Source organism: Anomalospiza imberbis, chromosome 24 (assembly GCF_031753505.1).
Source record: "Anomalospiza imberbis isolate Cuckoo-Finch-1a 21T00152 chromosome 24, ASM3175350v1, whole genome shotgun sequence".
NCBI lineage: Eukaryota > Metazoa > Chordata > Aves > Passeriformes > Viduidae > Anomalospiza > Anomalospiza imberbis.
The window spans coordinates 2,881,973-2,908,893 of NC_089704.1; the positions used below are offsets into that span (position 1 = coordinate 2,881,973).

Below are 26,921 nucleotides of genomic sequence, written 5' to 3' on the forward strand. Positions count from 1 at the left end.
GTTTTAGCCAACTTTGCTGACATAATCCCAGGGCTCTGATACAGGCAGCTCTGCCTCCCAACACAGTCACTGGCAAACCCACAGTGCTGTTTGTTATTGTTGTTGTTTTTTGATGGTTTTTTGTTTCCCAAGCTGGAGGCAGTGCTTGAAGTAAAACTTGTGTTGGGGGAAAAGAGAGAGCTGGCAGATTTGTGTGCTTTGTGGGAGTGTGTGTATGCCTAGCAACAATATGTGTTTGCGTGTTGAAATTCCATACTTTTGGAGGAGGAAGAGGAGGAGAAAGACCAGCACAGGGTGCTGGAGCACTTCTGGTGGCTAAGTGGGTGCCTACATTTTCTCTTCAGCAAGTGTGTGAGCACACATGGCTTCTTGAGAGGGGACAGACAGACGTGGCCACATATGATGATCAAGCAGATGGACATTCATGGAAGATCGATCCTGTGCCCATGTGGCTGGGCAAGAGCTGGACAAGGAGGAGCTCTTAGCCTGGGGGAAGATTAATGGAAAATTTCTAATCCCTTGCTAGCAACCGTTTTTTTTCATGCTGCTTCTTCTGTGATTTGGCTGGGAGCCCTCTTAACATGACACACCAGCTTGAGTATTGGAATCTCGTCTGGGGCTAATTTTCGAATGCTGATGGGTGTATTGATTTGGAAACAAGCTGGGTTAAAAAGGCATTGGTCTTGTACACAGAGTCGGGTTGAGCTAATCCACCGTCGATATTCCAGGCCTGAGCATTATTGACAGCCTAATGAATAGAAGTGGGGAATAAACCCAGACTCAGGGCCTTTATTTTTCTTCTTCTCTCCCTTTTCATTTTCCTTTTCCTCTTCAAGCAATCAGGCTGACTAACCAGAGCCGGACTTTCTCCATCTCCATTAAGCGCAGAGGGGAAGTAGATGCATTGCCAGCCCTGGTTCTGGCTGTTTATCTTGCAATCTCTTATTACCTGCCTGAATTTCTTAAGCCAAAGTCGATCACCAGCAAGTTCTGAAGTCGTTATCAGATGCTGGGGTGATGCAGGACAATTTCTGTCTGTTCTCTTCTGATTCCCGTTTCCTGACCTAAATTTCCTGTATCACCAGACATCCAGGCCCATCCCTCCCATGTCTTGCAGTATCATTAGGAAGAGATATTTGGGTACTGCAGGAAAAGGTCAGAGCTTAACTCCTTGCAGCAGTTAAGTGTGGGATGATTCAGTGATGGGCTCAGTCCTGTAATGTGCTGGAGATCCTCGTGCTGCCAGCAGAAATTCCAGCTCTGGAGAGCGAGCCCCCTAATTTGAAAAGCTGTTCTTTGGCTCACCCAGCCCTTTCTCAGAGCAGGACATGAAAGTGAATTATTATGTCCAATTAAAGGGAAACCTGTCTTAATGACCTCAATGAAAATTGGGCTGTGGTGCCAGGATTAACTCTCTTGCCTTGGAAAATGGGCCCTATAAATATGTATTCTGGAATAATCCTGTCCAAAACAACATTCAGTTTGTGGGAAGTGGTGCTTATTGCCCCTCCTAGGAAAGCAGGGTCGCTCAGCACCAGATTTTAGGGTTGTCCCAAGTTCAGCACACAGCCCTGGGACATTTTGCCCCTTCCTGCAGCTTGATAGGAAAGGAGAGGTGATTCGAGGAGGTGGGAAAGGGGGTGTCTCCTTTTTAACAGGTTTAGCCAGGAAGAGGAAGGTGTGCAGGTTGCTCTAAGCAGGTCCTGAGTTCCCCCTTGCTGCACCAGGAAAGGGCCTGGGGGCATGGCTCTGGAGGCAGGAGCACTCCAGCCTCTCAGGATGCAATTAAATCATGCCCTGGGGCAGGCTGTGCTCTCCAAAGGGACTGGCTGCAGGGGACAAGGAGCTCTCCCCCTTCCAGCCAGGATTGCAGCAGCCTGCTACTCCCCAGGCAAGCAGGATGGGTGCATATCAGCCAGGCCCAGACACTCTGAGCCCATGCCTGCATCCCTCCTCCTCCCCAGGTTTAGGGGATATCTCTGGGAAACAGCCATGGATGGAGGGCATCTGTGGTTTTGGCCAAGGGCTGCTGGAAGGAAGCAGAGCTGTGGGAGAGGGGAGAGCAAAAAGCAGGAGAGGGATAGGGGTGGGAGAAGGGCGTTCCTTCAGGGTACGAGGGTCAGGAATGATCCCCAAGGAGACAAAGAGGTAGAAACACCCAGAATGGAGGATGCCCACACTGCAGCAAGGGGCGAGCTGCACATTTATTTCTAGGTTGGCTCTATTGGATGGCCAAGATCCTAAAATAGGTGGGGAACAGGCACCTCAAGACCTAATTTATCCCATCCCCCTGCAAGCAGGCAGAGACCTCGCTGCCAAGCACATGTGAAAGCTATTCTTGAAAATCTTTAACAAAGCAGGTTCTTCAGTCTCCCCAGACAATCTATTCTACTGCTTTTGCTACCTTTTTAATTAGAAAATGTATAGCTAATATCTAACTTAAACCTTCTTTGTTGCAAATGAAGTGGAGTTTTTCTCAGCCTATTCCCAGTGGATGTGGGGAACAATTGATCAGTGTCCTCTGTAATAACCTTTTGCTTTTGGGAAGGTTGTTATCCTGGTGCCCCTTAGCCGCCTTCTTTCTGAAACCATCCAAGCTCTGTTTTTCCCACCTTTCCTCATTGGCCAGGCTTTCAGAAACACTTGTCAGTCTTGAAATCCTGGTACAAAAGGGAAAAGGTGATTGCTGCTGATCCAGGAATAGCAGGTCGGTGCCTCTGTGCTAATGTGGGACAAATGAGCTGAGGAATGAGACAGCGGACCCTTGGCACCGAATGCACCAAAGTTCAGACCTGCTATTTTGGGGCCTGCTCTAAATGGGGTCAGGCTGCTGGTGCCAAGCTGATGTCAGCCAACAACAGAGCTGCCAAAGGCACAAGGAGGTTCTTAGCACCTGGATCTCTCCTGGCCAAATGCACCCAGATTACAGACAGAGCTAAGATGAGCAGCTCAGGGAGCATCCCTGTCATCTGCAGGGTCTGGAAGGTGCTCCCACTCCTTCAGTACTCATTACTTCTTAGGAGGAGTTGCCATAAGACCAGACAAAGCACCAAAAAGCAGCACTGCCTCTGTTTGCAGGAGTCTGCCTTGGACCCTGAGGAGAGTGAGATCTTTTTGGGAGTAAATCCCAAAGAAACAAAATCCAAGGAAGACCCACATGCAATAGGCAAGCTGTGAATTTGGAGTGGGGCAGAAACCCAGAGTGAGAAACAGGCTTTAGGTCCCACTGACCTCTGAGGAGCGACGCTTTTCCTTCCTCTCCTCTCCTGTATCCCACTCTTAACAAGTCCTACCTCTTGCAGCAGCATCTCAGGCACATTCTCCCCTTTCTCACTGCTCCCTGCAGGACATTTCAGCTATTTAAGCCATTCTCCGGGTCCCTGGGTTTAAAGGAGAGAGGCGAGGTAGGAGGAGAAGGACGATATCTGCAAAGCTGTTATTTGTATTGATAATAAGCCGTCTCCAATGCGTGCCTGCAAAACACTCCCACTGCCTTGTAAGATGCATTAAGGGAAGGTGGCCTTATCTCAGTGCGGGAAATGGACTTGGGGAAGGAGGCACGGAGCCTGCCAGAGTTTAATCTCACTTACGCGCACGAATTTGCATGATAGAAAATGGTGGAATTTTAGTGCTTAAAAAGAAAGAAAGAAGAAGGAAAAAAAAAAAGGCAAAAGCAGGCAACTGGAGGGATATTAGCGCTTTCCCTGCTTCTTTATCACTTTCCCTGGCCCTATCTGGCTCTTGCTGTTGTCACTGGAGAAACTAATCACCCCTCCCCTTTTGTTTAGTGTAAATGAGTTTCCCCCACTCCTTTCGGAGCCCAGATTAATCTTCAAATCCCCGCCTTTGTCTGGGAGTTAATTACCTGCTCGGCAGAGTCAGGGGGGCTGTGGACACAGGTGGCGGGGCAGAGGTGGCAGTGCTGGTGGCACCTGTCCCCACGTGGGAAGCAGCACTGCCAAGGTCTGTGCTGGCGAGATAAAGCCACCGGTGGGGCTGTGGTGCCCAAGCCAGCTTTGTTTCAACCACCAAACTCTGCCCAATTAATTTTCCTTTGATGCCACAAGCCCCTTTCACTCGTGGGACATCAAGGAGAACTTTTTGTTGCTATTTTGCTGCCTGGGTGCCTGCAAAGTGCCTTTGCTGTGAGGAAGGCTCAGTCCCGGTAGTCATCTTCACCTTACCTGTGAGGCTGAGCCTGTGCCACCAATGCCACCATTGCACATTCCTGGTTCTGGGAGCAAGGAGGGAAAAGGGATTTGCCCACCAGTGGCAGAGGATGTGCAAACATTGGTCACGTTTGAAGCCATGGGCTGGAGTTTCACACTGGGCAAGATGCTCCCCTTGCTTCTGGCATGGATTTACTGATGTGTCCACACATTTCCCCCCTGGGAGCAGCTATTCCTTCTAGAAGCAAAAGCAGGTTTAGATAATAACTCCTAAAAGACATGGGGGAGCTGGGAGAGCCTCCCCAAAGCGGTGGAGGGGAGGAAACCAGCGGCACGAAATGGAAATCCTCCCTAGCTTCGCCTGTGCTCTCAGCTCCTTTGTCTGATGTGTTCCTTCCCCGTCTCTCTTTTGTTGCTAATCACCGTCCCTCTGTCAAAGCATCCTTGCCTTTTGTATCAGGGCTGTTGTGGAGGACTGAAGGTCTCCCACATGCTCTCCCGCACTGGCCTAGTTTTTGGCTCTTTATCCTCGTTTTACTCTGCCCTCGGGGAGCATCTCTGCAGGTCCCACATCCATTACTGCCCCTGGATCTCTCCATCTCCCCCACACCCTCGGATCCCAGCCCTGCTTCTCTGGGATGTGCTTGTCCATGTTCCCCTGTGGAATGGCCTCGTACAGGCCAGGCTCCTCCAGCCTCCCCAAAGTCACTTGACCTCTTTGCAAATCAGTTTAACATCTGTGAGGCAGAGATAATAATTGTCACCTACTTCACAGGGGGGTTGATGAGGATTAATTCATTAATGTCGACAGAGGTCTTTGAAGATGGAACGCGCTATCTGAGAGCTAAACGTTATTATTAATTAGCAATTATATCGTGGGGTGGGAGCAGGGAGGGAAAAGAGACTCCAGAGTCTGTACTGTGGAAGAGTTTGCTCTGGGCTCGCATTCTGCCCTTGCTGCAGCTTCAGGCTGCCCCAGTTTCATGTCCCTGCTCCTGCTGGAGGGAGCCAGGCATGCTGCATCCCACTGGGGGTGTGTCCCACCATGCTGCTCCATCCTGGAGCTGGTGGATGAGCCCGCTGGTGTAAAGAGAGGGAGAGATGGAGAGGTGAACAGTGCTCAACTGAGTTAACATTGTTAGAAGGAGGGCAACTAGGTAATAGGGAGTTTGGGATGAAGGGAAGTAATAGAATCCCAGAGTGGTTTGGGTAGGAAGGGACTTTAAAGGCCCCCTAGTTCCATCCCCTGCCATAGGCAGGGACACATTCCACTAGGCCAGGTTGCTCCAAGCCCTGTCCAGCCTAGCCTTGGACACTTCCAGGGATGGGGCAGCCAAAACTTCTCTGGGCATCCTTGGCCAGGACCCCACCACCCTCATTTTAAAAAATGTCTTCCTTGTATCTACTCTAAATCAAGCTTCTTCAATTTCAAACCTTTCCCCTCAGGCTTGCCTGGCACCCCAGCAATGAAGTGGGCCAGGCACTGCCAGAGTCATGGGAGGATGTATCCTGTTCCCAAGGAGAAATAATTGGCAGGAGACTGGAGCAGAGGAGAAGGGAGATCCAGTGATTCACAGGACACACAGACCGGTTTCATTTCCTTCCTGTTTTTCTTTCTCGCGTACATCCAGGCTGTGGCTAATTCCTGTTTGTGTCCCCAGTGAAGTGCTAATGCTGTTAGTCCTGTTTGTCACTGGGTTCCCTCAAGCAGCACTGACAGAGTTCTTTTGTGGTCCCCTGCAGATGTCCTGTGCCTCAGTGCTGGGGGCATTCCCACCTCTAACATCCCCGTGGCTCCACTATTTCCATCCTCCCTGGCTCAGCTGTGTGCACTTTTGTGGCAGTGAGGAGAGCTCAGTGGAACTCTCTCTGCTACTCCCTCAGAGCTGCAGAGGTCACGCTCGCATCACCCCTCTTCTAGAAAACAAGAGTCTGCTCCTCTTTGAGCCTTTCTGAGCACGCGAGCTCCCAGCAGCCCCATTCACCCAACCTCTCCAAAGGCTTTCAGGAAGAGGTCACCCGCCTCACCCAGAGCCATTCAAGAGTGACTCCGCTAATCCCTTCTGCGGAGCGGGTGAATCCGGGGGCCAGCGGCACGCGATGCCGGCAGCTCTCCAGGCAGGGAGGACTGGAGTTGTGTGAGGCTGTCCAGATGTGCAGCACGTCCCCTTTCTTCCCCATGGATTTACCAGCCAAAGGGGTGGCACAGCAGCACCCAGGATGTGCGTAGGGCATCTCCCAGTGCTGCGTGCGGTTTCCAGAGGAGCGCTGTGATAAAGCCAGTGGGGGTTTAATGAGGTCACTGCAGTTTAATGTTACTGCAGTAATCTCTTTTGTTTTACTACATTAAAATATTTGTGGTGGAACCGTTGGACCACTGTAATGCGATAACGCTACCTTAATGTTATTGTTGCCATGGCAACACTAATGGCAGCTCAATAACATTATTGCAATTTAATCTTACGACAATAAAATTAAGGGTAGAACAGTGAGACCTCGGCTCTGTAATGTTACTACAGTAACAGCATTGTTATCGTAACCGCGGGAGCAGAGTCAGCCCGCTGTAGTGTAACACTGGTACCGCCGCTTTGTTGTTACTACAGGAACACCGAGCATCTGCCGAAAATCACAGCAGGGGATGAATGGGAGGATACGTCACTGGTGCGCCGGTGCTACTGCTACCCTGGGGCTGTCAACATGGGGAGGTCATGCTGTAATCCCATCACTTATTCATCTAATTCCTCAATTGTGGTGTTTTTATCGGGGTCTGTCCTCTTCTCCCTCCGTTGCTGGAGCTCTTTGGAGCAGGTCTGTTGTTTTAGCGGCAGTAACTCTGCAGGAAAGGATTTAAAGCACTGCCTCCATCTAGTTCCAGATCCTTCTGCCTGGCGTTTTATAGCATGTGGCTGTTATGGAGTGATAACGTTTTATATTTATATGTCATCTTTCAATGTGAAGGATCCCAGCACAAGCTACAAATTACTGCCGTGCTGCAGGGCCAGGCAGACAACCCGGCACACGCAGTGTGCCAGAGGAGGGGTTTCATCCAAGGGCACTGATTTCTGTGCAAGTGAGAGTCTCCTTTGCCTAGAGGATTTATCCAGAGCCCCCAGACTTTGTGAGGTGGGGCACAGATCTTTGTGCACCCTAAGCCATGTACCCCAAGAAGCACCTGCCATCGTTGTCATGGGTATGGGCAAAATTCCTCCTTTCCCAGCTGGCAGCATTGTATCACAGCTGGAAAGGCAGTGGGGGGACAAGGCACAGGTGTCATCTCTGTGCCATGCAGGGGCTCGCTGCAGTTTTCTCCAGCCTCCAGGGGAGGGAGGCAGAGCTGCTGATCTGTCCTGAGCATCACAGAGCTTCCCTCATCCTGCCCAGACCCAGGGCTCCTGGGGATGCACGATTGCCAAGCCCAGGGATGTGCCCAGGGATTTATGCTTGTCATGCCCAGGGATGCACACTTTCTGTGTCCGGTGATCCATGGTTGTTTTGCCCAGGTATGAGCTCTTGCTGTGCTCAGGGATGTGCATGTTTTGCCAAGAGATGCAGGTTTTTTGTGCCCAGGGATGCACTCTTGATGTGCCCAGGGATGCAGGTCTGCCACGGTCAGGGATGCACTCTTGTTGTTCCCAGGGATGTCTGCTTGCTGTGCCCAGGCATGCAGTTGTCATGCCCAGAGATGCCCTCCTGCCATGCTGAGGGATGCAGGTTTGCTTTGCCCATGGATGTATGGTTTGTGCCCAGGGATGCAGGTCTGCCATTCCCAGGGATGCACTCCTGCCATGCCCAGGATGTGTGCTTGCTGTGTTCAGGGATGCACATTTGCTGTGTCACCCCACCTGCCAACCATGCTTAGTGCCCTAATTGCCCACTTGCCCACCTGAACTATCCACCTCCTCTCCTGCTCAGCAGACAGGAATTTTTGCTCTGCTTTTAGCCCTTGTGCTCCCTCCCATCTTCTCAGATCTCCATCCCCAGACAGCTCTTTGGCACCTGAATCTGGGGGTGTTGCTGCCTGCCCGTGTTCCTCCAGCCCAGCCCCAGTCTGGGCCTGCTCAGTGCAGCAGCTGCTCAGCTCCCCTCGTGCCTCAGCATTTGATCTCTCTCCATGAGTGTTTGGATTCTGACCACAGCAGTAATTCCTTGTTTGTCCTTTAGTAAAAGACCCGTGAGCTCCCCTTGACACTGGAGCTGGAATCACTGGGACCTGGGGCGTCCTGTGTGCCAGCTCTTTGTGGCAATCTGGTACCACATCCATCCTGCCAACCCCACTCCTCTGGGGGTTACATGTTTGAAAACATGAGCAGCAGCTCATCTCCCATTCACTGTTTTTCTCCATCATTTGCTTTATTAAATATTGATTTTCTGTTGCATTATTAAACCTTAAGTCCTGAGCATAAATTCAGAGTTGATACTTTAATCTGGTTCTTCTTTTTGGCCTTTAGAACTGATTTTTCTGGCCAGTCTCTCCGGAGGCGAGTCCAGAAGCAAAAACCTGTTGCAGAGGCTTGGGGAGTCAGAGGATGAAGCAAAGGGCTCTTCCCAAGGGATTTTTATCTGTTTGGTGTAGTCTTTGCCATGAAGGTGACATCCATGGGGATCCTGGCCTGCAATCCTGCACAGACCTTGAGTGAAAGGAGGTTGGGGAGGAATCAGCCAAGTTTTTTCAGGGAATTTTGTACATGACTGGCTGCCGGAAGGATATAGCCCTCTCTTTTTTTGGTAGCACAGAGAAATTGCAATCTGGAATGGGAATTTAGCCTGGAGCCACTGCGTGGGCAAGGTGGCAGTGAGGCATCCAGCCTTCCACGTGCCTGGCTCTGCTCCCTAGGGTTTGCTGCCTTGCTCTGCCAAAATTGCCCTGCTTGGGAGCAGGACTGCCGAGGACGGGAGCCACAGATGGCAATGCCTTGTCCTTAATGGTTCCCAGCTCTGGAGTGATGCTGCACAAATCTGTGTTATTTTACCTGACAAATCCTCTGCAAAACCAAAAATGGCCTTGGCCAAAGATGCAGGCAAAGTCAGATGAATGTGCATGGTAGAAAGCCACCAACAAGCCAGGAGCAGTGCAAGTGGCCACCAGCACTTCCTTGATTGCCACAGTGGGTAGCTCTGACCCCCACCATGAGCCCTGCTCTCCTCCCATTCCCTATCGGAGTGCTGCACGCTGCCAGCTGCTGCCAAACCCCATGCTGCCAGCAACCAGGTGTCTGAACATACTTCCAGAGCCAAGAGAGCTCTGCAGCCAAAAGGGAGGAGGGGAAAGCAGTGTGGCAGCACTGGCAGGTTCAGGAGGATTAAAAAAAAAAAAAATTAAGAAAATTAGAGAAGAAAAAAGGCAGAGGGAGGTTTGCAAATGGCTTTTGGATCCCCCATCCAAACGGGGCATGGAACCTGTGCCTGGCAGCTGCTGTGCTGAGCAGTGATTTAAAAGCAGACTCCCAGCGGCAGGGAAAGAGGCAGAGGGGGAAACAGATGTGAACACAATGCTGGAGATAAAGGAGAGGCCAAGGGAACAGCTGCCAAAAAGCTGCCCGGTTCTGCCACCTCCGAGAGCTAGAGAACCTCCAGCATATATCGCCAGGCTTGAAAACATGCTGGGGGGAGGTCACTGGGACATAAAGGGGGAAACTGGGTGGAAAATGTGGGTTTCTTCACACTGTTCTTCCTTGGGTTTTGGAGGTGAGGGGGAAAATGGGAAGAAGGAGCTGCATTGAAACATGGGGAGAGATGTGATTTTATTTTCCTTTCTTTTCTGGTTGTGCAATGGAGAAGAAAGAGATTTAGAAAGACAATGAGAAACTGGAAGTGGAAAACAAATAGGCAAGGATCTTTGTAAAAGATATGGAAAAGTGGCTGTTCAAATAAGATATTGAAATGTAGTCTTGAAATATTTCTGGTTTGGGTTTTTCATGCCTGCTGTGAGACAGCAGTGAAACCACCTTTGTCCTCCAGAAAGGAGGTGAATTTTTTCCTTAATCTATGACTGGATTCCTGGAAGGGATCAGCAGGGTCCCACTGCATGCGGGAGACAGGGTGGGGAAAGTCTTGTTGTTTTAGGTGGATCCACACCCTCACACAGAAGGAATTGTGCCCTGTGAGGGTGCTGAAGCCCTGGCGCGGGATTCCCAGAGCAGCTGTGGCTGCCCCTGGATCCCTGGAAGTGTCCAAGGCCAGGCTAGATGGGGCTTGGAGCAACCTGGGACAGTGGCAGATATCCCTGTCCATGGCAGGGGGTGGGAATGAGATGACCTTTAAGGTCCCTTTCAAGCCAAACCATTCTGGGATTCTGTGATTTTTCATTTCTGGCTTACTGGTCGCAGTAGTAGAGATGCCCAAATGATTTCAGCTCTCCTTTTTGGTAGCATCTTGTATAATTTCCTGGGTAGGATTTGGGACGAGGCAGGAGAAGCCACAGACCCTGCGCTGGTTTGCTGTCCTGTGTGAGATAAGATGAACAGGTCTCAATCCACCCTCCTCTCTGCCCGTCTCCTGCCCACTGGGCCCCCACAGCCAACAGACTTCCCAGTTTGTGCCCCAGGCTCTGCTTGCCTGGCCCAGCATTGACACAAGGCATCAACAGAGATGTCTCCTCCATGGTTTGCTGTCCTTGTAATCCCTCCTCCTCGCAGCCAGCCCGAGAGCTTCAGCCTTTGATCCTCTTCCTCTTTTGCAAACACTTCTCCCGCTTGTGAAATTAAATCTCTCTCACAGTGATTTCCTTCCCTATCTTTTCTTTTTGGCCGAGTCTGTCTGAAATACTCTCTTTTTTTTGCTCCTTCAGCAGCAGGGCTATATAATTGATGGCCTCGCCAAGCTTTCTGCGCTGAACATTAAACCCTTCCTGCCTTGGCTCCGACCGGAGTTCATTACTTTCTGAAAAGCTCTGTTGTCTGTTTGTGCTCAGATGATTGTTGTTGTGGAGGGGAGGATGTTGTCGGCACAGAGAGAGGAGGATGGGTTGGATTTTGCCAGGGCTGCTTTGTAATCAAATCTTGCTCCCTTTAGTAAATTTTTAAGTGGAAAAGGCCTCTTTTAGTAAAATTGAAATATGGTACCCTCCTGGAGCAGAAGCACAAAACTCAGGGTCTGAATTAGTGCAGCAGAAGGTTGTCTGGCTCTTGGACCAGTGGGAAAACACTGCTTTGCAATATACCCCTGCTCAGCACTGGGCAGGAAGGAGCAGGAGCTGCTCCCTTCACCACAGGCTTATTTCCTGGGATGGGCATTTCCCAGGAAGAACCTGCTGTGGTCATTCCTTCCAAGCTCCTGCACCCCAGGAGCTGCCCTGGGAAGGATGAGCCCCACACAGTCCCTCCAGCACCGTGGTGTCCTTATCCTGGAGCTGGGGTTCACTCTGTGTGTGTGTGTTTTTACATGATGCAAATAATTTCTGCACATTTTGGCCTTTCCTGGCAAGACAAAATGGTGCTTTCCATGCTTTGCCCTACGCCGACAACGCTCCTGGCTCCCCGTCTACCTCCATGGGCTTTCCGCACTTAAAACACAGCAAGGCTGAGGTGATTACAAGGATTGGAGATGCAGTGACACTTCCCTGCCAACAAGTAATTGATTTATTAAAGACATTACAATACATTCATGGTTGAGCGTGAGAGTTTCCTTTGAACTCGCTCAGAAATCCGAGGGGATTGTGCCTGTTTGCGAGGACCGCGGGCAGAATAAATCTGTGCTCCCCCATCGCCTCCCCCCTGCGCCGCCACAATTTCATTTCCCTTTGACTGGCGCGAGTAAATATCACAGCTCGACAACTCCGGTCCAGTGACTGGTGTGATCCAATTTAATAGCATTTAAAAATTCAAAGTGATTGTTAGCCAAATGGAAATGTAAGATTTCATACCCAGCCTGCCTTGGGGAGGAAAGGGAGAATTAGGGAGGGTGCGGGGGATGCAGACAAATGGACTAGATAAAAAATAATGGAAAGTAACTTAATTAAGAGGCTCGAGTCAAGTTAAAAACAGTAATGATTTTGAATCGGAGAACCACAGGTATTAAAAATGAAAGGGAAAGAGGAAAGAAAGGAAAGGAAAGTGTGGATAAAAAGCCTCCAAAATGATTAAATGGGAGGAAAAAGAGGCATAGGAAGAATGGGGTAAAAATAGTCCATCCATGTAAAGTAGGAGCACATGGGGAATAGACGGTGCTGGTGATGAGGCTGGGCATTAAGAAGACAAATAGGGAAATTAAGAATGCTCTGGCGGGGATAATTCCCTGTGGCTTTTCTGGCATTCTCGGAGGCACGAGTGTGGCCAAGAAGAAGGCTCGAGGGCTTTGTTTAGGAGAAACAGGAAATGAAGGAGCAGTCCTAATGGGAAAGGAGAACAGCCCCCGCGTTCTCCAGGCGCATCAATATCCTTCCCTTGTGGGACCATCGCTCTCTCCTTTTCCTTTGCCTTTCGCTCTCTCAAATGTTGCTTGGTTGGGTTGAAGTTGGGGATTGGAATTTTAATTGCCCCTTTATGTACAGAGATACACAGCTGTGTCTCTGTGGTCTAATGACTGATTCTTAACTGTGGAGCTCTCATTCCATGCAGCCCAGTGGAAATACCTGCCCTGGCAGCCGCCCTCACTCTCCCTGTGCCTTTTTAACGTGGTTTTCCAAGCTCCACAGAGCCTGAGAGGCAGGTGCTGCAGAGCGTTGATCTGAACAGGCACTCCTGTCCCATTTGATCTTTGGCTCCCATTTCTCCATCCGTGAAGTGGGAATAAAAACACTCCTTTATCTCCCAGAGTTTTGATGATAGGGATAAACCACATTTGAAGGTTTAGGAAGGACAGTGAGCATCATCCCACAGACTCTGGATCATCGGTATTTGCACTCCTGCTTGTTCTTAGCGTCTTTAGCCAAGCTTTGAGTTGGTCCCCTGGGCTTGGGGAAGCTGTGAGTGTGCCTAGAAATGTGCCTTGGGATAGGATGAGGAACCAGAAATATTCCATGGGAGGGGTAAGGAAGGCTGAGGGGCTCTTGGAGTCCAAGAAGGAGAGCCTGAAAAATCAAGGATGTAAAGAAATTACTAAGAGGAGTAAGGAATGGATCAGGGCATCTTTGGGATGGTAGACATGCCTCTGTTGGAGTGATGGATGAGTCACAAGAGATGTGCTCCCATGGGGATAGGAGGAGTGGCAGCACATGGAGGCATGGATCACCTCACCTGTGGTTCATTTTGAACTGTTAGACCTTGCTGACCTTCCATTTTATGAGCTTTGTTCTCCCACTTCACAAGTTTTGTTCTCCCACTCTGTTCTCCCAGACAAACAGAATCTGGGCATAAGTAGCAGCCTCCAGACCACTTAATCAGACAATAACAGGGTTGTGCTCCCTGCCTGATCCATTAATTTTTAACTGGAGTCAAAGGCAAAGATGGGAAGAAACCCAAGCAGAAGTAAAAGCCCTGTCTGGAGCACAAGGGGCACCTGGAAGAACTGGAGCTCAGGAAGGATGGGAGGAAAGGGGCTGTCTGGGAACAGGCAGCACTGGCAATGGAGGGATGTAAATAGATAAATGAGACAAAAAGGGCATGGATAGACTCAGAAGATCCAAATAAACTCAATCAAAACTTGGGGCTTGCGCATGGCTTCACATTAACACCACGAATCTCAATGTTTTTTGAAGTAAAGGCATTGAGTCCAGAGAGGCATTTGGGGAAGCACAGCTCATCCTCCTGTGGGGGCGGGCGAGCCGCGCACTCTGCCTGGGCACAGGCTGGCAGCTCCTCGAATTAGCTGAGTGTCAGGGTGGAAGTGTAATCACAAACACTTACTTTGTGCTCCAGCCCGGGGAGAGGGAGCACTAGAGCGAGAGCGCAGAGATAAGAACAAATATGCAAGAGCATAGTGTGTTTTTAATGGAAGGGAGATTTATTTCTCTCTGTGTCTTTTTAAGCCTCTAGATAGATCATAAAAAAACCCAGCCCAACCCACACACAACCTGTCTGCCTGAAATAGCCGAAATGTAATTTAAAGAGCATCATTTTAACTAATACTTCACTTCAGAGACACCTGCCCTATATTCATTGGAGATGCAGGCTGCATTAGAGCATCTGATTTATCTTTGGAAAGGATGTTTGAGCTCCTTTGTTCCTGTCAGGTCCCTTTTGAGGAGTAAAGTGGCACAGGGGCGGTTCGGCAAGCTCAGCCCTTGGCGTGATGCCCACTCTGCATGGACAGAGAGCTGGAGGGGACAGGGAGAGCCCCCCTTGCTCTGCAGGAGCAGAGTGGGGAGCAGGAGGGTGGGGCATGGCCACTCTGGCTGGCTGTGGGGAGGGGAGCTGGGGGTTTGTGCAGAATGTAGCAGGACAGAGTGTGTTGATGGATCAGATGAGCAATATCATGGATATTTGCTGTCTGTTGGAACGGGAGACTCCAGGTTTACTGGGAAGGGCTGTTTGCAGGTACATCCACTGGAGATGCATGTCCTAAACTAGATCTGTGCATCTGTCCCCATGAAGAAATGCCCCCACATCCAGTTCCTGTGGCCATAGGTTCTGGGTATCTTATCATTTCATATGTTGTCTTTTTCATGAGCCTGCAAGGATGAGAAATTCTTGTCATTACTTTGATGGAGAGATGAGATCAAATGAGACCAAGGGTTTTGCCAGGAGCACTCTGGCAGAGCCAGCATCCATCCATCCTTCTCTGCACTTATTGACCCACCGCAAGGATGCTTTTCTATTATTAAAAATAAAGGAAATTCCACAAATAATGCTTTTCTCCCAGGGTGGAGGAAAGGATCCCCTGTTGGCCTGTGTCCCCCAGGTCCCAGGCTGGTCCTAATCAGCCCCAAGCTGGGGTCACCTATGAAGGACGAGGGAGTGTAGGGATGAGTGTGAGGAAACATGGGGAGAGCAGAGCTGCTGTGAAATCCCTTGCTCGCCCTTTCTGATCTGAAGTTCACTTGTAATATTTTCCCCGACTCGGGTTGCTAATGCATTTTGTTCTCCAGAGTGTGCATGGCCCGACTTCCCGCGCAGCCTTTAATTAGTTTCTGGATGATGACATCTCCGCCGAGAATCATCTCGTCGTGTCCCTCCGATCTTGGGGGGAGATAAAGGAATCTAATAAAGACATTCAGCATTTCGAGGTGATGGGTTTGACAAGCTTTGTATTAATAAGCACAAGTCGTGTTCAAACTTTCTGGGGTGCTGTCAGCACGCTCTGGCTCGTCCCAACACAGGGATTTTCCCAAGGGTCTGATGGAGATTTCACTGGTACCCAGTGGAACAAGAGGAACTGGGGACCCTGTGTCCCCTGAGCAGGGTGTGACAGTGTCACTGTCACTTTGATGGTCACCGTGGAGGCAGTTGTGAGAGAGGCTGTCGTGCCTTGAGGAGAGGTGTCAATAATGCTAGAAAAATGATGCAGGTGTCTTAAGAATTCGAGATCCTTCAATTTTCTGCCTTTCATGAGGCGTTGCTTGGCTTACAGGGGGAATCCCAGGTGGCTCAGGGTGCAAAAACTGGAAACTAGATCCATGCAGCGTGTGTGGAGTTGAAAATGAGATCTGTCTAGACAGGGAGCTGAACTGCCAAACACTCCTTGTTTGGCTGCATTTCTTCATGGATAATAATGGAAAAACTTTGCTTTTATATATTTCTTCTTGTTTTCTTTTCACTCAGCATCATTAGACTCATTTTAAAGGAGGCAACAAAGTCCAGAGCAGTGCCACATCTTCCTTTGGGCATTGTAACATGAACACAGAACTCTCCCAAATCTAACAGAGGGATTCTGCCTCCTCTTAAAGCTGCTTATTATTAGCCATGCAAAGAAACTCTGGTTTGATTCCCCACAGGTGTGGGGCTCGGTGTTAGGTGTTTTCTTCTTTTTTTTTTTTTTGCTAGGAAAAATGATGCAGATCCCTTCAGAGTCTTGAAAACAGGAAAGTTAATCTGGTGAGGCAGCACCCTGATTCCTTAGGGAGCTGCTTTTGATCCAGGCTCGTGACCAAGACCCATCCAGAAATCAGAGAAAAATACTTTTGCTTGAGCCCCGGCTCTCGTATTGTGCCACGTTTATTGTGGTGTATCCCTTGTTGACTGCAGTAGTAGTGCTGATTTATGCTGTCGTAAGTGGAATCAGATTGGGCTCCCTTTTGGCACTTAGCTATAAAGTTTGTCTGCAGAAACCCTGCTGTTTATGCGGTGAATTATACCCGCGTTCACAAATACTTTACTAATGAATGATTGGGAACGTCTTGTTTCCCCCTCCTCCTCTGAGTTATTATGATGCTGTGCTGTATAACCTGCTGCAGAGACGGGCGTAAAAAAATCTCGTGTCCTCCAAGCTTCCCTGCAACAGGAGCCGTTACCTATTTGGGAAATCATTTAGACACATTTCGGTGCCGTATGACACATCTCATTACGCCTCGCTTTAGAACGAGCAATTGTCATTAGTTATTTATTAATTGCATATTAAGGTCGTTATGTATGTCCTCTTTGTTTCCAGCCTTCTTTCTTCATGGCTTTGGCTGCTGCCAGGTTTGTGAAGAGGGGGATCAGTCGCTCAGCGAAGCTGTGCTGCACCTGGGAAGGGGGTGGTGGTGCCAACCCAGGGTCCAGACAGCCCTGGGAAGCAGGATAGGCACCCACAAAGGGTTTGTGTACAAGCCTTTGTGACTGAGCAGGCTCTGAGGCTGTGTCTGCCCTTCCTCACACCTTTGGACAGGCTCAAAACAGCTCCTGATATGATGGAAGGATGATATGAAGGAAGGATGAAATGATGGAAGTATGGTATGACAGAAAGACAAAGCCCTCTCTGCTTTTCTCTTAACTATAATTGTGTTAGAGCAGCACAAACTGATTTAAAAGCCCATTATAATACACCTGTAATTGAAGGCGCAGGGCTCTCAATTTGCTCCCTGGAGGCAGAAAGCTTTGGAACACAAAGGAGGGAGGAGGCACCACTGAGGTGCCTGGCACTGTGGCAGCCAGCACTGCACCTTCTCCTGACCTGGCAGCTACAAAAGGCTCTGGTTACAACCTGGAGGAGTCCTGGGGCTGGGTGTTGGGTCCCTGCCTTTGGCAGACCCTCGGTTGCCAGAGGTTGGGCTGGGTTTGACTCAGCATTGCTGTGAGCAGGGATAGGACAGCCAGGACTCCCCCTCACTGAATCCCAGCGGCAGGACCCATGGCAGCAAACTCTGTAAAACACAGGGAAGTCTGAGTGTGACAGCAGTAAGAAGCTGTTATGAAAAGCAGGAGCAGCGTCAGGCTGATGCTCAGGAAGCTGCCAGTGCACATCACAGATCGCCTGCAGAACGCAAGTCTGACTCTCCCTCTTTTTCTTTCTTGCAGACACTTTTATAGTTGTTCTTTGTTGTTTCCTTTGATCTGGAGCAGATGTTGCTCGTGCTGGAAGATGGAGGTTTGCATGTTTTATGAAGGGGAAGCAGGGCTGGGCTTACCAGGACAGCCACACTCTCACAGGCTGTGCCAGAGGCTGAGACCCCTTGGCTGGGGCAAGCACCTGCTCTACCTCACTCCCACACCAGAAGGGATTTGCTGGACTGGGAAGGTCACAGCTGTATTTCTACACTACTTGCTTGGCTCCCAAAACTGGGTATAAAGGGGATGCTTAAGGCAAAAAAATGCAATTGCTCCTTGAAGAAGGAATAGGCAACTTGATTTGAAGTTCCCTTGCCAGTCTGAGGTGGAAAGGTTGTTCCAGATGCACCCTCCACTCAGCCTGATGTGTGGCTGAAATTTGGGGTGCTGGGGTGTCAGGAGACAGAGGTGGGGGCATGGGGTCAGGGGCAGGACAGCCCAGGCAAGCAGCACAGTCAGTACATGCCAGGAAGGTGGGAGAGGAGGTGATGATGATGGAAATGGAGGTGGCAGGGCCCAAGCAAGGAGGAAAAGCTGGTGATGTTTATGCAGTTTTGCATGAGCTATAAAAGGCAGCTAGAGGAAAAATCAGGGAAGGCCTCAGAACTGCAGTGGGTGCCATGGGAGAGGCAGCAGAGGAGGTGGCAGAAATGCCTGGGGAGCCCCACCACATTCCCAGAATGTGAAGATCTGTGTGCAGCACTGCTGTGGGATACAGGCATGGGATCTGTGAGCTGCACACCTGTGCTGGCAGGAGCGGGTGTTTGGAGGTGAAAGCAGAGCAAGGATATCGTCTGTGCCAGTGGCAGGAGGGTGTCTGTGCGCCAGGGAATAGATGTGTGTCGGCAGGCACATATGCTCAGATCCAGAAAGGCATCTATCACCTGCCTGAACACCCTCGAACGTGGAGCTCACCATATGCTTTGGTTAAATATTTAAGCAAGCTGCTTTCTGTCCTAGGGACTCCTTGTGTGCGAGTGGGCACCACACTGGGGCAAGCTGGGGGCATGCCCTGGACACCTGTGAGGGCTGAGAGCACCCAGAGACCTTCCCCAGAACCGTGGCAAAGATGAAGGGGGAAAAAAGAAAGAGTTGGATCAATAAAGCACCAGCCTGCCTGTGGGGAAATCTGTGCAGTGTCACCGGAGCAGCTTGGCCAACACTGCCATGTTTAATCACTTCTGAGCGAGAGAGATGCTGAACACAAAAGGACTGCCCGCAAGGAGAGGGTTCCCGCCTGGGAAGCCTGCATTTACTTAGCTTTATTTATTTATTCATTCCCAAAGGGGCACAGCTCCATCTGCATCCTGCTTTCGGCACAGGAAATGTCTCCTCTGCCCCACTGCTGCAGAAATGCCAAGTGCTGGTGGAAGTCCTTTAATGCAGAGGGAATGGAAGTGCTAGCGACTGTTAAATAATATTAAATATATACTTGGATCATTTATTTATTAAGATTTACCTCCCTAGTCTGGCAAAAGCCTTACAATACACCTGTTGTGCCTCTAGAAAAACATTTGGAATAGTTTGTGCAGTAAAATATTCAAATATTTAATTAGCATACAATAATCACCATGTTAAATCCTACCACTGCATAGACAATTCCAGACTTAGTTAACAGCTTCAGTGAAGTTTCTCTGGTTCGCTTCCCAGATGTTCTTGCCTCCTCTCATTCCAGATGGGGCACAGTAAATTGCATCTCCCTCAAAGTGTCCTGAGCTTGCCAGAGTATGGTGAACTTTTCCCCTGTCACATTAGCAGTTTGAGCTGCTTTTTATAGAATTATGGAAAGGTTAGAGTTGCAAGGGACCTTAAACACCCTCTAGTTCCATCCCCTGCACTGGGCAGGGACACCTTCCACTACCCCAGGCTGCTCCAAGCCCTGTCCAGCCTGGCCTTGAACAGTTCCAGGGATGGGGCAGCTGCAGCTTCTCTGGGCAACCTTGGCCAGGGCCTCACCACACTCATTGTAAAAAACTTCTTATACCTGTTCTAGATCAACCCTCCTCAGGTTAAAGGCATTCCCCTTTGTCCTACCCATCAAACTCAAGTTTAAATTGTTTTAATTATGTTTTATAACCTGGTCAGTTGATTTTTGCCTCTCACCTGGGTGGGTGCAAGTGGGCCTGTGCAGTCCCAGAGTAGCAGTGTAAAGTCTGATTTGTTTTTTTTAAAGCCCTTGCAAAACAAGCTGAATTGGGTCGATGTGGATTCAGCAGTTAAAAACATCAGAAAGGTTCCTCTGTGATGCAGCAAACAATGCATTAAAGATGATGGATACTGCTTTCCTTTTTTCAGGACTTAGAGCTGGGAGCTCTTGCTGCTTCCCAGGCAAAGGTGGGTGATCACTGTGCCTCTGCCTGGCTCTTCCCACCTCTCCAAAATGACAATGGTAATACCCCCCTTGTCCTATTTTTGTTGTGGAGACCACACGCTCTGTGTTTTTAGAGCACACACAGATTTCCTGGCTGGCAGTCCCAGCCTCACCAGGAACACAGTGGGGAAATCATGATGATGTTGTAATTAATTGCATCTCCTCAATGGACCTGGCCATGGGCAGATCATTCCCAGCTCTGAGTGGTCCCATGAGGAGTGTGCTATCCCTTTAGTGACACTGAAGCATATTAATATTTCTTTAGGTGTTGTCTTTGTGCCCTCCAATGTCCTGCCCCAGAGCCCCCTCTGTTTGGGAGCAGCTGATCCAGAGTTGTTCTCCAGTGCATGATTAGCAGATTAGCCATCGTGCCCAGAGCAGCAAAAAAATGAACTCCCAGAAGCCCTTCAAAACAGAGAATAATTCATTACCCACCTTGATTTCCACTTAAAATGTACTTTAACTACACTTCCAACTACAAACCCTAAATCACCATCATGTTCACAAAAAATCCATCATTTTTTATTTTATTGCACGGCACTGGCATGACATAATCCCTTCCAGAGCGTCTTGGAGTGCTTTACGGATCAATAAATTACTTACCTGCGCAGCAGAGGCATTGCGTGCAAGGCCATTGCAGTCATTCCGGCTTGGCGCAGCCCGGGAAGGTGTGGGAGGTGGGGAGAGGCAGGGAAGGGAGGCTCGGGACTGGGGTCCAAGTCAGGATTTGGGGTGTTGGGCTGCAGCCCCAAGTGGGGTGATGAATCTGGCTCTCCCAGCAAGGGTGGAAGGTGCAGGTGATTTGTGGCTCTCCTGCAAAGCGCTGCAGCAGGGTGCCAGTGCCTGCTAGGCTCTGGAGAAAGCCTGGAAATAAACCTGGGAAGGTGACAGTCTTTATTATATTCTGCAGGTGCAGGCTGATAACAGCAGCTGGTGGTTTTCCCTCCTACATCCCCACCAGAAGATCTCCCAGCCCTCCCCAGCAGCCACATCGTGTCCTCTGCTCATGCAGCAGCAGGAGCTGAGTGCTCCCTGCTTGCTCCTCATCCCTTCCCAGCCTCCTCCTCATCTGTACCTGTGTCCCCTTCGGGGCCTGGACCCCCTGTATCTGACTCATTCCTGAGTGCTCTGGGTGGCAGTGCCGCTGCAGGGGGATGGCTTTCATCCCCACAGAATTTCCCTCCCTTTGCAGGGTTGTTGACCTTAGAGGCTCCTCAGCAGACTCTCTCTTCATGCCCAGCTCCTCTTGGGTGCTCCTGTGCTTACAAGGGCCTGGCAGAGAGCCTGCACAGCTGCAGGAAAAGCTGCAGGAATTTGAAGGGGGTGACTCGTGTTTTCTTGGGAAGATGCAGCTCTGCTGGGAAGGGTTTGTCATGGCTAGGAGGACACAAGGAATGCTGGAAGTGGGGTAGGAAGAAGTACTGTCTCACACCACGGAGGAGTTTCTCAAGCTTCCTTAAAATGACTGAATCCCCTCTGGCTACAGTTTCTTCCCACTTCAGCTGTGTCTTCTCTGCCCCCTCTTTTCCCTGTTTGTTCCTGCCAAGTCAGATGAGACTGATGGGCTACTGCAAAAATTGTCAAAGCAGAGGGAGGATGGAAATTCACCCACAGTCTAAGATTTGAGTTGAAGCAGAACCAGTTTCATTTTTCTTCTCTTCTTTGCATCATTGCAGTGTCTCCAAAAATCACCGAGATATCTTCTGACATCTCCATCAATGAGGGCGGCAACGTCAGCCTCACCTGCATAGCCACGGGCAGGCCAGACCCAACAATCACCTGGAGACACATCTCACCCAAAGGTAAGAACCAAACCTTACCAGAAATATTTTGGGAAGGGCACAGCACTCTTTGTGAGTGTCTGGGGAGGGGTCAGTGGCTCATTCTGTTGCCTGGAGAAGGTGAAATGTACCAAAAGGTGTGACTCAACACAGGACTTGGTGATATTGGTGGAGGAGCATCCATCCTGGTGGTCTGGAAGAGGACTGGCTGTAGGTGCCAGGTTGGGGTAGTCGTGCTTAGAGATTGATGGAATCAGGGAATACTCTCTGTTGGAAGGGACACACAAGGATCATGGAGTTCCTGCATGGGGCACTCACATTGCACATTGAATGTGCTTGTCTGGCCATGTTTTGGAAATGTTTCAGGCAATTCTTACATGTTGCTTCACAGGAGGATTGTAAATAGTGCAAATGAACAGGAAAACACATGAAGCATTAATTGGTGGCCTTGTTAATTGGTAAGCAAACCCTCAGCAGAACTGTGTGGGTGTGACTGCTGGGAAGCAAATTCCCAGGCGTGCAGGACCGTATAATTTCAACCCCCTTTCCCAGCTGCTTTTTGGCATTTGCTTTGCATTTTGCTGCCCTGTTATTCCCAGGCGGTTGCAAGGTTCTCGTGGGTGAGCTGGGGGTGAGATCCGGAGGCTCTGGGTGGGATGAGCCGTGCGGCCAAGCGGCAATGCCTGGCTCTGATGCTCTGATCCTGTCTAAGCGCTTCAGTTCCACCTCAGAGTCGTGTTTCCCCTGAGGTTTTACCAACGTGGGCTGTTGTTCCAGACAACTGCCTCAAGCTCTCCTCGGGGACACCCAGCCAGGCTGTCCGGCAGCAGAAGGAGCTGACGCAGGGGCGGCAGTGGAGGATGGCGCCGTGGCTGCTCTCCCTGCTCAGCTCCTGACGTGGGCTGCGGTGTCTCGCTGCAGCTCCATTGATTTTTTGCTATTTGTCTGTGCTGGAGCGAACGGCTGGGCCAGATCCATCACTCTGCAAAGCCCAGGCAGAGCAAGCTGAGTTGGCGGCATCTCAGCCCGTTCCCTTGACAGGAGGCTCTACAAACCATTCCCCCAGAGCTTACACATGTTGGCTTATCCACTGTAGGTGGTCTTGCTTTTGAGCTGGTGGCTTTGGTCAGGGTCTGTGTATGGATCCATGTGCTCCTCCCCATCCCTGAGCATCTCTCTATAGAATCAAAGTTGTTGTCACTGTGTGTCACCATCAGGCAGCATTTATGGTTGAGGCAGTCCATGTGTTCCCACTTTGAAGCCTCTTCTTCTTTCTCTTCCCTTTGTCTACCCTGACAACATATTTTTGTTTTGCTCAGCCTCCTCAGTACCTGTTTTTCACAAACATCTTGTTTTCCCACAGCCCCACTCTCCTTCCTACATCCCCTCCAGCTCCCCAGAACCCTTGTCGCCCACTCATGTGCCCCTTTCTGCCTTCTCCCACATGCCATCCATCCTGTCCTAACCAGGCTCCCAGCTCCTGATACCTCTGTCTTTCACATGGGCTATTTTCTGTGTTTGCTGCCATCCAGCAGGTTTTTTTCCCCAGGGAATCTTTACATGCGCTTGAACCAGATGTTTCCATTTTACTTAGGACTTAGCTGCTATGGAAACTGAGGATGCACCAGGAGAGGAAGAGTGAGCTAATCAGAAATTACCTGTGGCGCTGTGTAATTTACAGCAGCAGCTCTTTCCTGATTTTGGCCATGATTAGGCATTCTGCTTTCAAAACTCAAAGGAACAAATGATGACAGAGATTTACCAGAGCCCGGTCTCCTGCTGATGGAGGGTGATGAGCCCAGAGGTGGCCCAAGACAACTTCCACGGCAGCCCATCTCCATGGGCAGCTCCTCTGTTTCTAGGTCTGCCAAGCCACCAAGGGGAACCTCTACTTCTCCGTTTTGCATTCACCACACAGAGCAAAGAGGAAGATCGGAAGTGTGAGGACTGAAATGAGAGCCAGAGAAAATGCACAGAGGTGCTATAGCAGATCTGGGATGTAGGATACATTCTAATTCAGAGTGCCAGGGGCTAGCAAAACCCAAAGCTTGCTGCTGGCCCCTCTTGGTTGTTCTTCTACTCATCCCATGGGAAGTCTTAAGCGAGCTGCCTCCTGTACCTTCTCACCATCTTCCTCCATCTCTCTTGAAGTGGTGGAGAAAAGGGACGAACGAGAATTGTTTGAGAGAATGCTGGTGCATAATTTAAGGGTTTACACAGTGGGTAGGGAAGTGGCTCTCAGCAGTGCTGCTTGGGACAGGCTGTGCCAGCGCTGTGTGTGCCAGGCATGGCTGCTCCAGGAGCTGAAGGACTGGTGCCCAAGCTGACACTGGTGAGTGCTGCTCTGTGCAAAGGCACTTCACAGGTTTTATGATTTCCTTGGCACCTGCGAGCACACAGTGCACCTCTTGGTGGGAAATGGAGCAAATAAGAGTGTTTGCTCACCAGGGAGTGCATGAGCAGGACTTTCAGAGGATATACACCGAGAGCAGTCCAGCTCCCTGGTGACTGATCTCACTTGAGACCCTTTGCCAGCCACTCCAGGCTCCTCTGACTGCTTGGCTGTTCTGTCTCTGCTCCAATGAATTTGAATTCAGTGGCTTGGGCTGGTAAACTCTGCTGAATTTTCCTGCCTGCAGCTGTTGCCATGTTCTAGGAGTCATGAAGACCATTTTGGAAGCTCTCTTTGGTTTGGGGGCTGGAGGAGTTCCTGCAGCTAGGATGAGGAGACCAAGTTCATGGTATAACTCAAGAGCTCAGTGAACCTGAGCAAGAGAGTTTTCTGCTTCTGATTTTGTGAAACGCAGGCATGCTGGCCCTGTTGGTGCCTCCATCAGTTCTCAGACCTTGGTCTTACCTGTGCCCATCCTCATCCTCCTGCATGAACAAAAGCAGGCTGCTGGCCCTGGAGAAGCATTTTGTGAGCCTGTGACCAGTCCAAATAAGGTGTGATACAGTCTGTCTTCTGTCCCTCTGCCTTACTTCTCTCTGTCTTATTTTATTTCCCTCCAAGTAATGCTGTATTAACTCACAGCAATTCCTGTTAATTCAGCTGAACAGATTGAGGTGGAAAAAGAAGTGAAGCTGCTGGAGTCACAGCTTCTTCTGCCTCAGCAGAGGAGGCATCACAGCTTTGAGGCTCTGTCCTGGGCTTGCATGCTCCAGCTGGCATCACAAGTACCAGCAGAGCTGCCAGGCACTGGGGCTTCAAAACTCAGCTCTCTGAAACTGCTGTGAGGTGCCAAGATCTGGCATGGGATGGGGCAGCTCAGCCCCTTGGGATGGCAATTAAGAGGAGCATCTTGAGGGTGAAGGGAAGGACCAAAAAAGGGAGAGAATTCCATAGATAACAGTGGCCTGGCATGAAGGCAGCAGCACGTGCCCAGAGGAGGTAGAAGTTGCATAGACCTGGACTAAGAGGTCTGAAAGGCAATGCTCTTTGTGCCTATAAACATCCATTTTGCACCCTTAGGTGCCGAGCACGTCTGTGTTTCCAAGTCTTTGGCTGGATTGCAGTCCCCAGCATCAGTGCTGACACTGTCTGTAAACTGCGGCGAGGTCTTCTAGTTAATAGCCTGGTTTTGGTCACTCAGGTGTTTCCATAGTTACTGAGCTTTTTATTTATTTTTGGGGGGTAACTGATGTTGTCATGGCGATTGTCATATTGTCAGGCCAGTTTTCATCTCTCCGTGGATGAAGGCTGAAATTTCTTGGCTGGGAAAAAGCACAGCACGCCGGGCCACCGGGCTCAGGGTGACGCCAAGGCACTGGCAGAGAGAGTGGCACCACGTTGAGCTATCCAGGGGATATTTATCTGTGCTGCAGACACAAAACTAGTCATGCCTCACATTAAGCTTGTGAAATGTGCCAAAGAATTGAAGTGAGGGATCTTCCAGGAGGAATGGAGGCTCAGCAGCCTCTGTCTCAGGAGAAGCAGACACAGTTTAGCAGTAATGATGAGGAGGGCTGTGTGGGTAGACAAGTGGGGTTATGACAGGGCTAGGGACACAAGGAAAGGGTGTAAAACTGGGGGTGTGCATGTGGATCCCTCCACTGGCTCATCCAGCACCGCTCTGCCACACACAGACATCCCAAGCCAGAGGCTGCATCCAAGTCGTCATCCTTAATGACCCTTGATGGACTTTTCTGCCATGGTTTTATCTAATTGCTTTTTGAATATTGCTGTAGTATGATGGATTCTGGTGTGAGGCTTAAGACAGTGGCTGCCAGGGTAGGAAAACATTATGGTTTGGCTGATGGTGTATTTACTAGTAAGAGGTCTGATCGAGAGGTCTGTGTGGTGGGAATCCCTCATTAATCTCAGGATTAAGCTGGGTGCTGAAAGCTGGATCCTGTGCAGAGCTGGAGTCCTGAGCTGAGGCTGAGCTGTCATTTGTGGAGCAGGTGATGCCTCAGTGCTACAAGGCAGAGACTGGGGAGATGCTCGGAGGACCTGATGTGGCCACATCCAGGATATCCCCCATGATCGGCCCATTTAACCTCCGTGGCCTCCCTGGAAGAGGTACAATCGCAGTCCCTTGTCTCACAGAGCTGCGGGAGGACAAACACATTCCAGACGTGAGGCACTCAGACGCAGCAGTAATCACAGCTCGTATACACACTTAAGATAGATGAGACACGGTGGCCTGATGTGGCAGAGGTCTCATGAGATCATCTGTCTATACATCAGCAGCAAACCAGCAAAGGGACTCTGGGAGAAGTCTGGTATATTTGGATATATTGATTCTCCCTGGCTCTTGGCAAGGCTTAAAACAAGAGGACAAACATCTGCAAAAAATATCTAGCTTTAAGAGGTGCTTGTCCCTGGGAAGGGGAGACATCCTCCCATCTCAGAGGTTTGTCCATTAAGCACATTGCCTGCTATCTTCATCCTCCCTGGAGAGGAGGCAGAGGATATTTATAGGTTGGTCACCAGATCTGGAGCCCAGCTGGGAGGCACAGGGGGATGGGGGATCCACTTGGGTGGGAAAATCTCTTCCTGCTTCTGTGCTGCCTTTTTCCTCCCCTGATCAGCTACACGTGCTGTGAGATTGCTCCCATTAGCCTAGCCTCGTGTCACCTCATTAATGGAAGACCAGAGAGCTGTGTCCTCTCCTGGCCCTTTTAGCAGGGAAATACCTCTCAGAGGGAGCAGATGGTTCGTGTAAGGCTCCTTCTGTGTTCATCCTGGGTCTTGTGTCTCTGCTCTGCCTCTTTTCTGCTTCAGAGATTTGCTTTGAGCCAAAATGAGTGATGTGTC

General features: G+C 50.0%; 1 protein-coding gene across 8 annotated transcripts in view; it reads left to right on the forward strand.

The window, feature by feature from the left end:
* Positions 1-26,921, forward strand: part of LOC137462053 (protein CEPU-1) — a 357,852-nt gene that overhangs the window by 308,667 nt on the left and 22,264 nt on the right. For all 8 annotated transcript variants that reach the window (XM_068172041.1, XM_068172044.1, XM_068172043.1 and 5 more), the window contains one exon: positions 21,557-21,682. In XM_068172041.1, the coding sequence (XP_068028142.1) occupies positions 21,557-21,682 (126 nt within the window). The remainder of the gene's footprint in view (positions 1-21,556; positions 21,683-26,921) is intronic.